General features: G+C 44.2%; 1 protein-coding gene across 1 annotated transcript in view; it reads right to left on the bottom strand.

Annotated features, from left to right (window-relative positions):
- RASGRP4 (RAS guanyl releasing protein 4) overlaps nucleotides 1–17,928 on the bottom strand; it is a 37,378-nt gene that overhangs the window by 16,534 nt on the left and 2,916 nt on the right. Inside the window, exons 2-8 of the mRNA XM_069943329.1 lie at nucleotides 12,348–12,496; nucleotides 8,518–8,729; nucleotides 8,062–8,167; nucleotides 5,172–5,225; nucleotides 4,829–4,963; nucleotides 1,910–2,057; nucleotides 241–414 (exon numbers count right to left, since the gene is read on the bottom strand). Coding sequence (XP_069799430.1) covers nucleotides 241–414; nucleotides 1,910–2,057; nucleotides 4,829–4,963; nucleotides 5,172–5,225; nucleotides 8,062–8,167; nucleotides 8,518–8,729; nucleotides 12,348–12,370 — 852 coding nt within the window. The 5' untranslated portion in view covers nucleotides 12,371–12,496. The remainder of the gene's footprint in view (nucleotides 1–240; nucleotides 415–1,909; nucleotides 2,058–4,828; nucleotides 4,964–5,171; nucleotides 5,226–8,061; nucleotides 8,168–8,517; nucleotides 8,730–12,347; nucleotides 12,497–17,928) is intronic.

Here is a 17,928-nt window from a genome sequence, read left to right as displayed (position 1 = left end):
TTAGAAAGATAGGAGACGGCTCAAAATACTCATGGGAGCATTTCGTTTTTTAGCTCTTGGGTGGAATACCCCTTTAAAACTGCTCATAAGAAGGGAAATCAAGGCATGAGGGTTATCGCATTAATATTAAACTGTTGTGAAGCATTTGACCATGTTGTGCCTCATTTTTGTAGGTAGTCCGGTCTCATGTCCAACAACTAAATGTCACTAAAGTCTGAAGCACATACACTCTGTTCTCACCTGTGTCACCTGAATGAACTTGGTAAACACTTCTGCCCTCTGCTGTGGGGTTGGACGGTTGAGGATCATCAGTTGAACCCATTGAGAAATACTGTTGCACAAGTTGACTGATCTTTCCAATCGAGGAATTTCCCTTAGAGAACTTTGTAAAGTGTAGTTCTGGTAGTCTAAATGCTGTAGGAGAAAACATAATAAATAGCATTTGGAAAGTCTTCAGATCCTTCTACTATTTTCACATTTTATAATGGGGCCTTGTGGTTAAAGTAACCCCTGTTCCCCAATAATTCTGTATTCAAAGAAACTTTCATGTATCTTTTAGGAGAGGCTTCTTTCTGCCATAAAACCTAGATAGGTGGAGACTGCAGAGATGATTGACCTTCTGGAAGTCACTCTAATCTGCACACATCTTTGGGTTCTTAGTCACCTCTCTTACCAAGGTCCTTCTCCCCCTAAATATTTAGTTTGGTGGGACAGCCCAACTCTAGGAAAAAGTCCTGGTTGTTTCCAACGTATTCCACTTAAGAATTATGGAGGCCACTGTTCTCTCAGGAACTTTTCAGTGCGGCTGAAACTTTTTATGTACCCTTCTTTCAATCTCTCTCTCTCTCTCCACACAGTCCTGTCTCTGAGCTATACAGGCACTTCTTTCCTCCTCATTGCTTGGTATTTGCTCTGATGGCATAGCCGGATGTTGCTGTCTCTAAGTCACATCCAATTGACTGAATTTACCACTGGGGACTTAAGGTGCAGAAACATCTCAAAGATAATCAAGTCCACAACATAAGTGAAAAGACTTTCTGAATGCTTTGTATATGCCCAGCCATTCCTCCTGACCATTGTACATGCATACTTGACTTGGCATATGTGTTTTCAATAGAAAGAGAGAAATAAGATTTGTCCAGACTTTTGCTGCCATGTTGGAATTTAACAAATCTTAAAATACAACATGTCCAAAACTTCTTGCTCCTAACATCTGATTTTGGGGGAGCGTCAGAAATTCCCCATGCAAATTAGATAGTTGGCCAGTTCTGCTGAAGTTGGTGGTGCCTGGTGTCATCCATCTACTGTGGGTGGGTACCCTAATACTATTCAACCATTCTACATGCCGGTTTTAGCAAATTAACCCAATATTGTAGCATATATGAAGCCAAAATTACCTTCTCAGTTGATAATTAATCAGAAGATGCCAATCAAAATTAATGCTAAATTTTACTTTTTAGCCTCTCATGTCTTAAAGTGAATCTGTCAAATTGATGGCGTCCAATCTGCAGGCATTACATTATACAGCAGGAGGAGCTAAGCAGATTCTATGTTAAGAGTCCAGTGGGTGGTCCTAATAAAATTTATTTCTGCAAGTACTCTCATATAGGGAAGGTTGTCAATCACCTATTCGGACTGCCTACTGGACTCCTAACCTATAATAAGCAGAACATTTCTCTGCTCAGCTCCTTGTGCTCTGCTACATGCTACCCACTTCAGACTGCAGTTTCACTGTGAAGGTTTCCCTTTAAGTGACCTTGTCTGAGCCATCAGGATTTTTGCAACTAAATTGGTTTTAGACCTCTTCAACAGATGACACTGTGAAAAGTATTACAGAGAGGAAGTTCAAGAAGCTTTTTACATTTCCCCTTAAACAAAACCAATAGGAGGAACCTATAATAATGTTTACCGAAATCCTGCAGAAACTTTTAAATTCCAGGTAGCTGAGATGATCCGCAAGTTCTGATGGCTCCAGGTGATCAAAGAGGAGAGAAACTTTCCTTTTCTTATTGAAGCTAGGAGATTCCGGAAACGGCTTTGTGATTTCTTGGTCGCAACTGTCACAGACAAAAGAGGAGAAGAGTGTTTCTGATCATTAAACAAAATGTGATCTGAGACTTTGTGACTCCACTGAACCATAGCCCCGAATGAAGTAGACATGGAACCGTGTGTGTGTGTGTGTGTCCAAGTACTGCAGCTTGGAAGAATCTCTAAGTAACTGGTGGTCTCTTTAGCCTCACAACCCTAAATGTTATTGACTGCACAACAAGACAAGCTTAGACAGAAATGGTACTGAGGGGAGTAGTGGGGAGTAAGAAAAAAATTTGGGGAAAAGTGGCAAAATTTAGAATGGATTCTCACTCCATCCTAAACTCCTTCAGGTATGATTATTTTGGGCTTTTCTCCTTTTCACATATCTTGTCACAACCTCAATTGTCCACTGGCCTATTCAATTTCTAACTAGAGGTGGGCACTAATGCCACTTGCTAGCATGACCCTAAAGGGTCTCCCGGACAACTAGCTCTTCCACTACGTGGGCCTACAATCCCTGATCGTGTGACGTTCCACAACTCACACATTAGTGTAGGCGATTGTGCTTTCCCGTGGATTAAGGACTTGTCTCTAACAGCCCCAGCCGAGCCATTGTGTCTGAATAGGCCCCGCTTCCATACCCTTCAGTATCCTAACTCAACCTTCCAGCACAACTAAAGTCTATCACAACTAACGCTAAACCTCTCTCAACTATCAGTGCATTCTTATGTATAATCAACTTATCTGCTATATTCTCAATATATATGCCCATGTGGTCCTTCCAACTTGTAGCCCAGTAGCAGATTACAATAGGGGCGTTTCGGGCGGCAGCCCGGGACCCTGAGCTCCTGGGGGGCCCATGACCACCCAAAAAGACTTATACTTTCAGTGGTGTACTGTCTCCTGGATACACTTCCGCCATGATTTGCAAAAAATCACTGTTTTTTTTAATGACAATTAACAAATCAATCACCAATGACAATTAACAAATCAGGACCTCATGACATTATCTGTCCTGAACTATGAACGCCAGGCTAATGCTGCCATAGTTACAGTGGGGTGGGGGGGCCCAGGCTTGGTGAACAGCCCGGGGCCTATGGTAAAGTTAATCCGCCCCTGTTGTAGCCCCCCTGGGTTGCTGCCGTTCTCTGATGCACCGCCCGCTGCAGTAACATCCTTGTAGCATATAGCAAGGACCACAGATGAAGAGCATCATTAATAATGAGCTTTAGTTGCAAAAACAACTAGTGGATCTCTAAACCAGTCAGTCTATTAAGGGGTCAAAGCGCGGGGACCTCAATTCAATTACTGTATATCTGGTAGAATTCTGTAATAAGAACCAACAGGCAGGATGATGAGGAAACTGTGCGACAGAGCTGAAGTGTTACAAAGTTATACAATGATTCACAACACAAAAGTAACTGCAATATGAAAGACCAGCATCATAGTATAGAAGGGATTGTACTTTTAGCAGCTGTTATAGGTGATGCAACATTATAAGTGAATCTCTACCCTTAACACCATGACAGCTTTGAGTCTAACAGTCTGTATTGAATCATTTCTTACAAGACCTATGGTCAGAGCTATGATCTACTAACACAGATCTCCAAAGAATCGAAGGGTTAAAAAAAGTAAAGTGAGGCCAAACCACACAGATTATAAAAAAAAGCTACATCAGCCCATAGCTGGTATAGATTTCTGTGTGTGGTGCATGGAAATAACTTTATGCCGCTATATCTTGATCTGTGCCTTACAATCTGCACTTGGAATATAAGCTTTAAAGGGGTAGTTTACAAAAAAAAAAATCTTTCAAATCAACCAGTACCAGAAAGTGCCAGAGATTTGTAATTTATTTCTAAAAAAAAAAAAAAAATCCAGTACAGCTGCTGTGTGTCCTGCAGGAAGTGGTGTTTTCTCTCCAGTCTTAGAAAAAAATGTTTACAGCAGCACAAACCCAATGTAGGTGAAGTGGGTGCCCGTCTCTTCACCCTGGCCCAGGGCGGTGGAAAATTCAGCAATGAGGGAGGAGACAGCACGTCCAAAAATGAAGACGAATAGTGTTTAATGACACACCAGTGTGCGACGTTTCGGCTGCTTGAGCATTATTCAGTCGAAACGTCGCACACTGGTGTGTCGTTAAACTCTATTCATCTTCATTTTTGGACGTGCTGTCTCCTCCTTCATTGCTGGGTTCTCTCCAATCTGACCCAGTGCTCTTATCTGCCACCCCTGTTCATGTCAGGAACTGTACAGAGTAGTAGCAAATCTTCATAGAAACTCTCTCCTGCTCTCTATACTGGAAAGAATACCACTTCCTGCAGGACATACACCAGCTGATAAGTACTGGAATACTGGAGATTACAAGTAAATTACAATCTCTGGCACTTTCTGGGACCAGTTGATTTTTTTTAGTGAGCTACCACTTTAATGAGTTACTATTATTTGTACAAACTTTTAACATGTTGTCCAGACTTGTCAAAAGTTTGAACATGTGGGGCTCTGAACTGATATCGGGTGCAATCCAAATTTTTCACGTAACAAGCATAAAAGTTGCTGACATAAGTTCAGGTGATAATGAAACCCAAAGCTACTTCTCATCATAACTTCAGAAGGTGCAAAGGTAGAAGTTGTACCCAGTACCTGAAGCCTGAGGAGTCCTAATGGCCTCTTCTCTGCCACATGAGAAGTCACCACTATTATAAATGACACATGATAGGTGGGGGGACTCTACTGTAATAGGTCCTAGGAACTTCAAGGAACACCATTGCTTTTCATGAAGTTTATAATAATTTCTTACAAGCATGAGCTGTCGATACTTTGTCGGTGAACGCTCAGCTTTCTTTTATCCTTTACCACTTCCCAAAAGTCACCCATCAGCTCTTCCAGTTCATTGTTGAGCCGAAACACCTCGGGATATTGATTGGCCCAGAACCTGGAGATAGGGGAGAACAGAGATTAGCCGTAGCTGCAATGAGCGGCAATTCACTTTTCATTTCGCCTGTGGGGGGGCGCCGTAGCTGAATTAAACAATTGTTCCCTGATGCAGGGACAGTCTGGGATCGCCTTGTTTTTGATGGAATAGTTTAAGAAAAAAGAAGCTGCAGGAGCAAGTAGGATAGAGAAGACAAATAACCATTTACCTGAGGACATGGCAGATCTGCATTCTTCTTTGGTTTTGAGTAGCTTCCCTGTAAGTAGTTGGTAGTTAAGGACCTAAGTATATAGACTGAAATGCTGGGAGTAAGGGCCCTATTACATGGGACGATTATTGTGTGAAAAATCGTTATATCATGCGAATTTAAAGTGACTCTGTACCCACAATCTGACCCCCCAAACCACTTGTACCGTCTGTACTTTTAATCCAAGTTCTGTCCTTGGGTCCGTTCGGCAGGTGATGTAGTTATTGTCCTAAAAAACAACTTTTAAACTTGCAGCCCTGTGTCAAATTGGTGAGGCCTAGAGTGTGTGTGCCCTAGGATTGCGACGCTTCTCCGTCCCTCCTCATCATTAGGAATACCCCAGGCAGGATTTTTCCTATTCATCACCTGTCTGAACACTGAACAGGTGCCTTAACCATCCAAAACAAGTGCAATGTTCAGATAAGTGGTGATTAGGAGAAATTGTTCTAGGGGTATTCCTAATGATGAAGAAGGCGGGGAGGAGGGATGGAGGGGTGTCACAATCTTAGGGGATGGGTACTCTAGGCCATGCCAATTTAACACAGGGCTGCAAGTTTAAAAGTTGTATTTTAGGACAATAACTGCATCACCTGCTGAACGGACCCCAGAAAAGATCTTGGATTAAAAGCAGCTATCTGATGGTACAAGCGGTTTTGGGGGGGTCAGATTGTGGGTACAGAGTCGCTTTAAATGATAACCGTTCTGTGAGCAGGCAACGATGGAAAAATCGTTCATGTGTCGGTGATTGTTCATTTAGATCTGACCCTAAAATTATCATTAATCTTTCGCTAAAATTCCACATTCATCAGATGGAGTAAACAATCGTAGTAAAAATTGTTATAACGATTGTAACTAACGACTTTCGTTCTGTGTAATATGTAGAACAATTTCAGGTTATCTATGAACAATCTCGTTTGCGATCGTTTATCGTTAATTACTAATCGTTAAAAATTGCTTCATCTAACACAGTGATTTTCAACCAGTGTGCCGCGGGGAAAGTTCCCCAAACTATGGTGCCCCTGTGTATTGTTCCCCGGCAATGCACAGCGATCAGTGGCGGATTATACTGCTGGCTGCTGTCCGCCTCACCTACTGGCCGCCTGTAGCGCCCGGACATGCTCCTCCTATCCAATCAGCGGAGACTGGGAGCGTGGTGCGCTGCGGTGGGCCATGATGCACGCATCCAATCAATGTGTGCGCTACGGCCCGCCGCAGCGCACCACGCTCCCGGTCTCCGATGATTGGAGGAGCACGTCCGGGCCCTATGGGCGGCCAGTAGGTGAGGCAGACAGCAACCATCTCGGAGGAGGTGAGGAGGAAGTGGGGGAGAGAAACCTGGAGATGGGGGAGAGAAACAGGAGAAAACAATGGGGGAGAGAAACCTGGGGATGGGGGAGAGAAACCTGGGGATGGGGTAGAGAAACAGGAGAAAACAATGGGGGAGAAAAACCTGGGGATGGGGGAGAGAAACCTGGGGATGGGGGAGAGAAACCTGGGGATGGGGGAGAGACAGGGAGAGAAGCAGGGGGGAGAGAAACCTGGGGATGGGGGAGAGAAACAGCGGAGAGAAGCAGGGGGGAGAGAAACCTGGGGATGGGGGAGAGAAACAGCGGAGAGAAGAAGGGGGGAGAGAAGTTTGGTGGAGAGAAGTTTGGTGGAGAGAAGCAGGGGGGAGAGAAGTATGGTGGAGAGAAGCACAGGAGAGAAGCATGGGGGAGAGAAGTATGGTGGAGAGAAGCACAGGAGAGAAGCATGGGGGAGAGAAGCATGGGGGAGAAGTATGGTGGAGAGAAGCACAGGAGAGAAGTAGGGGGGAGAAGTATGGTGGAGAGAAGTAGGGGGGAGAAGTATGGTGGAGATAAGCACAGGAGAGAAGTAGGGGGGAGAAGTATGGTGAAGAGAAGCACAGGAGAGAAGTAGGGGGGAGAAGTATGGTGGAGAGAAGCAGGGGGGAGAGAAGTATGGTGGAGAGAAGCATAGTGGGAGAGACGCACAGGAGAGAAGCAGGGGGGAGAAGTATGGTGGAGAGAAGCACAGGAGAGAAGTAGGGGGGAGAAGTATGGTGGAGAGAAGCACAGGAGGGAAGCAGGGGGAGAAGTATGGTGGAGAGAAGCACGGGGGAGAGAAGCACAGGAGAGAAGTAGGGGGGAGAAGTATGGAGGAGAGAAGCACATGAGAGAAGCACAGGGGGGAGAAGAAAACAGGCCTAGGTTTCACACTGAGTGAGTATAAATACATTTAGAAACTATATTATTAAGTATATGTATAATATGTACTGTTTTAGTGTCATTTTGTGCCATTTTGGGTGTGGTGTGCCCCGGGATTTTTTAAGTATAAAAAGTGTGCCGCGGCTCAAAAAAGGTTGAAAATCACTGATCTAATAGGACCCTAACAGTAAAGGTCTATGCATCTTAAATACTAAAGGCCCTATGACACAAACCGATTATCGGCCGCATTTGGCTGATTAGCGGGCATTACGGCCGATAATCGCTTGGTGTAATAGAAGACAACGATCAGCCAACATGAACATTTTGGCTGATTGTTGTCTGTTTCCAACATGTTAAAAGACAAACGAGTAGGATAACAACAATCCGCTGTCGTTGCTCTGTGTAATAGGAGTGGCGGCAGCAGACCGCCACTATCTTCTATGGGCTCCCCAGATCATCCGTAGAGCCCCCCGCATGCTCCCCGCGCACCCCAGCGCTTACCAATCACTCTTAGCATGTGTAATAGAACCGGCAGAGAGCTGGGAACGAGGAGCAAGCGAGCGCTGACCTAACAGGTCAGTGCTTGCTTGCTCTCAGGCATCGCCCCGTATAATAGGGGCTTAACACAAGACAGGTAAGGATATAGTTGAAGAAGCTTCTGTGCAAATTCTGCAGATGGCACCACCCAGCTGTGCATGACAAGGATCATATGAACGGTGTCTTCATTCCTCCAGAGCTTTCCATCCACATCTTGTCAAACCAAGTAATGATACAAGTAATATTAATGACAGCAATAACCATTGTGCATGATATGCTAACTATGGGTGACCATGTGAGGTATTTCTTGGCAGATCCAGTTTGACGTCCACCATGGAGATTAAATTGTAAATTGAACCAAACCAAAGCTGCTTTCGTTAGGGAAAACATTAGACGGGTCATTTGTGTAAATCTCCATAGCCCAACTTCATGAGAGGATAGATTCAGGTCAAGTTATATAAAATAATGGGGCTCTGGACAACAAGCAAATTGGGCCCCGTTTACCAGCCACACAGTACCACCAGATAGTGCCAAAATAGTGAGGGGAGTTTTCGGCTACTCACCAAACGACTGTATACATTTCTCCAGCAGTTCTTCCAGGCTGCAGCTTTTTCCCAGTTGCTCCAATGTGACGGACCCAAGAGCCTTGTTAATCTCGGCAGGACTTGGACAAGTCATCCGTCTCCTCCTCCGACTCGGACAATGCCGACTCTTAACACTAACAGTCATCCCATTACTGCTGACAGTTTGATTTGTAATCTCCAGGCGAGATTTTCTGTAAAAAATTATAAACACATACCCTTATTTTTGCATTTTTTAAAATTATTTTTACAAAGAATTGTTTGAACTTGATGGACATGTGTCTTTTTTCAACCGTATTAACTATGTAACTATGAATTGACCTCTATCTCTATACACAGGTCTACATTTATTAAAAGTGGCTTCGTTTTAGAAACTATGTAAGCAAGGCTATGTCCATAGTGTGTTTATGGGATTTTACGGACATACTGCACAAACAATAAATAAAAGAAACAGACACCATGCTTTAGTGGAGAAGTATTGAGGCCGCGACCATTTATTAAAGATAAAATTAAGTAATAAATAACTTTGTACTTTTATTTACCAATAACCTTAAACTCACCAAACACTGTAAACTATCAAATAAACAAGCTATAAGCTGAAACCATTACCAAAGCAATGACCGCGACAGAAAAAAGAAAGGAGGAAAAGAAACAAATAAATAAACAGAAGAAAACAGGGCGGGTGGGGAGGGTGAGACCAGCAGAAGAGATGTAAGGTCTTCAGAGGTTGAGATAAGAGTGCACCTAACACCAAATAACCACAGGTTAAATAAACTTTAGCCAGGAGGATCATGGGAAGAAACTGACCAATGATCCTCCTGTCACTGGGGCCCTGACCTACTCTGACATCCCAGCAATGACCTCCCATAGGCCAAACAACTGACCTATGAAAAGCCGCTGCCATGCAGATGTGATATGACCACCACATCTGTATAACATCTCAGGGATTAAATCCCGCCATACTCCCTTATAACTATACAGATGTCCGCAAATCCCACGTAGAGCCCTCCTCAATGTACAGGCTTTTGCCATTCTATGGTTAGGAGTAGGTTTGGAGTTTTCCTTAATTCATACCTTCAAAGTATACCCCAGACATATACCGCTTCATTGCCATCATGTGACATATGGTAGCTATTGGCCTCCATGCATAAAGATAAAAGTATACTGTATGTTATTTATTTTCTGGGGTGTCCCACTGTATGGGAAAGTGCAGCCTCTGCACCCCCTCTTGTTACACTTTGTGCAGTTGCTTAGAGGAGACCTTTCACCCCGGTGACCGGGGCAGAGGCCGCCCAACCACCACCCAGTAGAGCCCCAGATACTTACCCCTACTGTAAGTCTCGCTCCAGAAGCTGGTCCCGCTGCGGAGAAAAGAACAGACTGTGCGCACGATATGTAAATGACCAGAGATGAGTCCAACGTCCATAGGAAATCACTGCTCATCTGTGGTCATTTACATATTGTGCATGCAGTCGGACGGTCGGTCGCTGGGGTGAAAGGTCTTCTCTAAAGATGTCAGTATGTTCATATGCAACAAGCTGAGCACCTGTGTGATCATCATATGACATAACTTTTATGGCATGTCAATAAGATATCATATACAGGTGCTACCTCTATATCTAAGGTCATGAGCAAGGTGGATGCTTCCCCTTCCCGTTGTCTCTAGTTCAGGTGCAGTTTGCAATTAAGCTCCATTTACTTCAATGGAACCGAGTTTCTAAACCCCACCCAAACTGGAGACAACAGTAGGGGGAAAGTGGCCATGTTTTTGTAGTGCTGGATAACCCCTTTAAGGCTCTCAGGATCACTGTACCTGCATTCTCAGGATCACTGGTGGTCCCAGTGATCACAACCCTACAGATCATATATTTTTGGTATATCCTATCAATATGCCGACATGCTCATGGTGACTAAACCTCTTCAAGGAGCAGTCTGTCAGTAATGGGGCAATATTGCTAGAACTCAAACACATCAGACGATTGCAGGAAGATGGATCACTAAATAAAGCAAGAATTTTGAGCACTGCATCGCTGAGCCCAGGTGAATTTCTTGATTTGAAATCCAGTGGAGTGGGGGCTCGTGCAGAGCAGTAAGCCTCGTGGTGCTGAGCCGGCTACACCCATAGACTGTTATTGCAAGAAGATGCCTAAAGACTTGCATCATATGGACTCCTTCAATGACACTGGAAACCAAAGATTTTCTAAGCTTTTTTTAAAGTTATTTATGCTGCTCCGAGTAATATACAGATATGTATCCATATACAGATAATGCTGACAGTTTACACTGTTGTGGCCTACAAGTGAGGAGTTAATTGTCACAATGATTAAAGGGGTTATCCAGCGCTACAAAAACATGGCCACTTTCTTCCAGAGACAACCCCACTCTTGTCTCCAGCTTGGGTCAGGGTTTTCAACTTAGTTCCATTGAAGTTAATGGAGCTTAAAGCCATTGTACCATCAGGTACATTCACTTTAAGCTTTCGCCCTGCATAGAATGGCACTGGCGTGGGAAAGTTGGTGCCATGGTCCTTTTTTTAAAACCGCGGCTCGGTTCCAGTGTACGTCGCCATTCAATTCATGGGCACTGGGCAAGCCCGCCGCCATGGAGGAAACCCACTCCCCTCTATGGGGCGGCTCCATTGATTCTAGTGGAGCCGCCTCATAGAGGGGCGAGGGTTTCCTCTCACTGAAGGTGGGCTGGCCCAGTCTCCAGTGCTTCACCCCCGGCCCGATGCCCAGGAATAGAATGGCACACATCCGTTAGACCATGCACACATCCGCTCTGTGATTTTTATGTTACTTGTTTGCACCTGCAAAGCTGGTCTGTGATTATCATCTACATCAGCTACAACTTTGTTTTTCCGGGCATGATGGGAATTGTAGTTTTTGCAATAGCTGGAGGGCCGCAGGTTTCCCATCCCTGATCTATAGGAGGATTCCCTCAGCGGATTCTGATTCTGATAACAGGACCAGCTAGAACAGATCCCAGAATATTCAACAGATAACCCCATCATTACCTAACAGTGGAATAGGTCACTTAGGCTCTACTATAGTAGCCTCCTGGTCCGTTAGAAGTCTTTGGAGCATATCCCTTGCTGCTCAGCTCCTCTAGTCACTTAATAGGATATTTTCTCCAGTAAACCATTAGTCCCTATTACTGCTCCTGTGTCCACGATGCTACTATAAGTGAACATGCACATCTACTGTATAGCTGTATGGTAAGCCCCCAATAATGTTCTTCTTAATATGGTGGGCACAGCCAAGGGCCAATGATATTCCACCATAGGTTTTTTCTTTTTTTTAACTATTCCTTCAGTAATTGAGGAAAATATTGTGGCATATTCCAACATATGCTATGTATGTGCTCTGTAACACAGACCCATGGGTACCCTGCATCCCCTCATATAAGGTTTAGGAACATATATACAATTTGTAGATTTTGCTTATACTGTGGCCGGTAGCATCCCCATTGGACCATCTTTTTTATTTTTCGTCCCAGCTCTCCTACTTTTCCTTCCAACCACAAATAAATCTCCACAGTGTTCGGTACTAACAATAACTATGGCATCCCGCCCTTCCCTTTTAAGATCACTAACCCCAGCACTATACTAAGCACCATAAAGAAAGCAGAAACCAGACAAAAATTAGGAACTGGTGTCTCACAGTCGGGGCTTGTGGACTAGTCACTATATACTTATAGAGCTACAAACAGGAGCCACCAAAGGATCCCAGGTATGTATGATCTTCTTGCGGAACTAAGAGCTGAAGCCCAAAATTCCAGGTGTCTCACCACGAAAGGAAAAGGAGCCTCACCTTTTGCTGTCCTTGCGATTCATGTTGCAGGAAGTCTGCAAGGAGGAACGATGGGGCCACTCCTTGGGGTCTGCCGAGTGTCTTCACCTAGAGGTCTTGAGCATCGGACCCCCCGAGTCATTACATAGAATCTTGAGGGATGGGACAATCTATGACAGGGGAGTGTCTTTTCAGTAATGCATAATGCAGTGTGACAAAGAGGAACTGTGTAAGTGTGTCAATGCTTGCAGGGCGAAGATTCAGCGAGCTTTCATACCAAGATTAACCATAGACTTACGAAACACAACATATCTGACTATGTCTTAAGTATTTAACCCTCTCCCCGACAGCTCACTCTGCTAAACATCCAGGCAAGCTGAGGTTCTCCTGAGGAGACCAATCCATGCAGCCATGGATCCACCAGTCAATAGTTTTATAAGGACTTCATATATGATGATTCGCATAATCCGCATGGAAACTGTGGTGTGGGTTTTATATCTGCGTCATGTCAATGTATATTACAGACACACTGCAGATGTGTTGTGAACTTTGGGACAGAATTTATTGTTGAGGATTTAACTGTAAAAAAAATCAGCTGTGTTTCTATAGTGTAACTGTATTGTCTGTAGTGAGATACCTGGAGGACGTACACTGCAGTCCATGGCGAGAATTGTGTGGTTTGAAGCAGATAAATAATGTCCTAAAGGAAAATCCATGTCAGGGTTCCCCATCTACCATCAGACACTTAAGATCCCCATATACCTTAGACCTCGATCAGCCGTACCCGCCACAAGTGGCGGGTTAATTTGTTTAGGTGTATAAAGCTCTCCCAACCGTCCGCCAACAGATGATAGGGTGCAAGAGTGATGAAAAATCTTAAGTGACCCCTTTGTTCTGGGAGAGAGAAGCTGCAGCCAGAGCGCTCTCACCGCAGCTTAGCCCTCCCGATAGAGAACACAGGAGTTCTCAGCCATGCCAAACATTCCTGTGTATGGGGAGGACAGGCAGCGGGCGGGAGACATAACTAACAAACGATTATTCAGCCGTCAATTTATGCAGGTTTACGGCCAACTTTAGGGCCAGTTCACACTAAGCAAATAGCGAGGAATTCCCTTGCTGAATTCAAGCTTAAAATTCTGTCCAAAAAAATGGTGCAGAGCTATTTTCTATTGAATTCAATGGGATTTCTGCTCTGCTGTTCACACAGTGGAATTTCTGTGTGTAAAGTTCCGGAGCGGATTCTCTTTCCACCCAAAGAGTTGACATGTCAATTATTTGGGCCGAAACCGAATCCTATAGAAGTCAATGGTACTTGAATTCTGCTTAACCCCTTAAGGGCAGAGCCTGAAATGGCCTTAATGACAGAGACAAATTTTATAAAAATTACCTGTGTCACTTTAGTCATTAATAACTTCGGGATGCTTTTGCCTATCTGGCTGATTCTGAGATTGTTTTCTAGTGACATATTGTACTTTACATTTCTGGTAAATTGGAGTCGATATTTATAACGAATATTTATGAAAAAAAAACAAAATAACGTGAAAAAATGCATTTTTCCAACTTTGAAACTTTTTTGCTTATACAGAAAGTGGTTATACCACATAAATTATATATTAAATAGCATTAGCAACATGTCTACTTTATGTTGGCGGCATTTATTAAACGATCTTTAATTTTTTTTAGACAATAGAAAGCTTAAAACATAAGCAGCAAATTTCCAAATTTTCTGTAAAATTTCAAAATCAGATATTTTTAGGGACCTATTCAGGTTTAGGCTGGGTTCACACTACGTATATTTCAGTCAGTATTGTGGTCCTCATATTGCAACCAAAATCAGGAGTGGATTAAAAACACAGAAAGGATCTGTTCACACAATGTTGAAATTGAGTGGATGGCCGGCATATAACAGTAAATAACGGCCATTATTTCAATATAACAGGCGTTGTTCTAAAATAACAGCAAATATTTGCCATTAAATGGCGGCCATCCACTCAATTTCACCATTGTGTGATCATAGCCTTTCTGTGTTTTTAATCCATTCCTGGTTTTGGTTGCAATATGAGGACCACAATACTGACTGAAACATACGTAGTGTGAACCCAGCTTAAAGTGTATTTGAGGGTCCTGTATGATAGAACGCCCCACAAAGCACCCCATTTCAGAAACTGCACCCCCCAAACTCTGCAAAAGCACATCCAGAAAGTGTTTTAACCCTTTCGGGGAGTCACAGAAATAAAAGCTAAGTGTGTAAGAAATTTGAAAATTTTAATTTTCTGTGCAGAGATTTTATTGTAATCCAATATTTTTCATATTTATAAACTTATTACCAGAGAAATTCACCCCAATAATTATTGCCCCGTTTCTGCAGTTTATAGAAATACCCCATGTGGCCCTATTTGACGCAACCACAAGCCTCAGATATAAGGGAGCGCCTAGTGAATTTCAAAGGCTCTGTTATATTTGGTCATTTCTGACTGTACCACTTCAGGTTGGCAGAGGCTCTGGGGTGCCAAAACCTAAAAAACACCCCTAAAGGGACACCATTTAGAAAACTACACCCCTCAAGGAATGTAACAAGGGGTGCGGGGAGCATTTGGACCCCACAGGTGCTTCACAGATTTTCAGAACAATGTGGCGTGAAAAAAGAAAAATTTATTTTTTACACTATAACGTTGTTTTAGCCTTCAATTTTTCATTTTCACAATGGGATAAAAGGAAAAAAAAACACAAAGCGTGTAGCGCAGTTTCTTCAGAGTACAGAAATACCCCACATGTGGACATAAAGTGCCAAGCGGGCGCAGGGCAAGCCTCCGAAGGGAAGGAGCGCCATTTGGATTTTGGAGGCTGGATTTGGCTGCCAAGTCCTCGTGCTGCCAAGACACTTGAAACCCCCCACAAGTGACCCCATTCTGGAAACTACACCCCTTAAGGAATCTAACAAGGGGTGCAGTGAGCATATGGACCCCACTGGTGACGGGCACAAATGTGGAACAATGTTACGTGAAAGGGAAATTTTTCATTTTTTCACTTTCACGGCACAAATGTGCCCGTCATCAAGGGGTCCATATCCTCAATGCACACCTTGTTAGATTCCTTGAGGGGTGTCGTTTCAAGAATGGGGTCACTTTTGGGGGGTTTCCAGTGTTTTGGCAGCACGAGGGCTCTGTAAATGCGACATGGCGTTCATCATCCATTCTGGCCGAATCCAGCCTCCAAAATCCAAAGGCGCTCCTTCCCTTCGGAGGCTTGCCCTGCACCCACATGGCACTTTATGTCCATATGTGGGGTATTTACGGACTCGGGGAAAATTGCTCTACACATTTTGTGTGTTTTTTTCTCTTTTAACCCCTTGTGAAAATGAAAAATTTAAGGCTAAACCAACATTATAGTGTAAAAAATGTAATATTTCATTTTCACACCACATTGTTCCACATTTGTGCCCGTCACCAGTGGGGTCCATATGCTCACTACACCCCTTGTTACATTCCCTGAGGGGTGTAGTTTCCATAATGGGGTCACTTGTGGGGGGTTTCAACGGTCTTGGCAACACAGGGGCCTTTTAAATGCAACAAGGCCCTCGAAATCCATTCCATTCCAAATCCAGCCTCCAAAAACCAAATGGTGCTCCTTCCCTTCGGAGGCTTACCCTGCACCCGCATGGCGCTTTATGTCCACATGTGGGGTATTTCCGTACTAAGGGGAAATTGCTCTACACATTTTGTGTTTTTTTTATCTTTTAACCCCTTGTGAAAATGAAAAAATCAAGACAAGATCAATGATTTAGTGTAAAAATTAAGCATTTTTTTACTCTAAATGTTGGTCTAGCCTTGATTTTTCCCATTTCCACAAGAGGTTAAAAAAGAAAATGAACACAAAACGTGTAGAGTAATTTCCCCTGAGTACGAAAATACCCCACATGTGGGCATAATGTGCCATATGGGCACAGGGCAAGTCACCAAAAGGACAGAGCTCCATTTAGAGGCTGGAATGGAGGATGGAGGCCATGTCACAATTACAAAGCTCCTGTGCTGCCAGAACAGTAGAAACCCCCCACAAGTGACCCCATTCTGGAAACTACACCCCATAAGGAATCTAACAAGGGGTACAGTGAGCATATGGACCCCACTAGTGACGGGCAAATTTGTCGAACATGTGCCAGGAAAATAAAAAATACCATTTTTTTTCATTTTCACGTCCCAAATGTGGCCGTCACCAGGGGGCCATATCCCTGCTGCCCCCCTTGTTAGATTCCTTATGGGGTGTAGTTTCCAGAATGGGGTCACTTGTGGGGGGTTTCTACTGTCCTGGGCTTTGTAATTGCATCATGGCATCCTCTAATGGGAATGACGGCCATACCTATTTAGCTGGGGAAAAGGGACAATTCTAATTTATTTGGGGGTATTAGGCCAATTATTAGTTTATAAGGTTGAAAATGACAGGTGTCCATCAAATTCAACCTGTGTTGATCCAGAGGAAGGCAAAAAACCCTGGCGATCAGAATAATCCCTGGACCAACGTGACCCCTGAAATAGGAATAAGGGACAGAATTTAGATAATGTAGAACCCCAATGACGTGTGGTGCGCCTTGAAGCGATCCAGTATGCAGAGGCCGGGGGGATCAGGACAGGTGTCACACTGGAAAATGGCGTCCTTCCTGATCCCCCGTTACGCCACACTCTGCACTTCTTCTGGGGTCTCCTGTTTTCCAGTGTGGGGGACGTCACCTGGAAAATGTTTTCCTGGTGCGATACGGGGTCCCTCATATCCAGAAGCGCTGGGTCCGCTCCATGGCTGCTAAATATTAGGGCTCTATTACTACTTCTGATATTTTCGGATCGTGCCGCAAGCTACAGTAGCTCGGGCAGCGAGGGACCAGAAGAGGGGGTGTTGGTATAAAAGTTATCCATACGGGTGGTAACCTTTATCCAGCAGTGGGAAGATCAGTTCCCAAACAATCTTCCCACTAACTCCGAGGATGGGAGGGGGGGGGGTATGCAGGATTCGGGTGTCCCTTCCTTCATACACTCTAAGGGTACGTGCACACTGCGGAATCGCGACAGATAACCCTTCACGCATTCCGCAGCTGGCACCCACCGGCGGAGTGATGCAGGCGCACGTCTCCATCCGTGTCATAGACCCCATTCTATGCACGGGCGGATTCCGCTCTCTGACCAATGTGTTCATTCTTTGGATGGACAATGGAATCCGCCTGTGCATAACATGGAGTCTATGACACGGACGGAGACGCGCGCCTGCATCAGTCCGCCGGCGGGTACCAGCTGCGGAATGCACAAAGGGTTATCCTTCGCCATTCCGCAGTGTGCACGTACCCTAAGGCTGGGTTCACACTATGTATATTTGAGGCTGTATTTGTGAGGCTGTATAGCAACCAAAACCAGGAGTGGATTGAAAACACAGAAAGGCTCTGTTCACATAATGTTGTAATTGAGTGGATGGCCGCCATTTAATGGCAAATATTTGCTGTTATTTTAAAACAACGGCTGTGGTATTGAAATAATGGCCGTTATTTACTGTTATATGGCGGCCATCCACTCAATTTCAACATTGTGTGAACAGATCCTTTCTGTGTTTTCAATCCACT

The sequence above is a fragment of the Dendropsophus ebraccatus genome, chromosome 10 (genome assembly GCF_027789765.1).
Source record: "Dendropsophus ebraccatus isolate aDenEbr1 chromosome 10, aDenEbr1.pat, whole genome shotgun sequence".
NCBI lineage: Eukaryota > Metazoa > Chordata > Amphibia > Anura > Hylidae > Dendropsophus > Dendropsophus ebraccatus.
The sequence above is the reverse complement of the archived record's forward strand: the minus strand, read 5'-3'. Positions and strand labels throughout refer to the sequence as shown.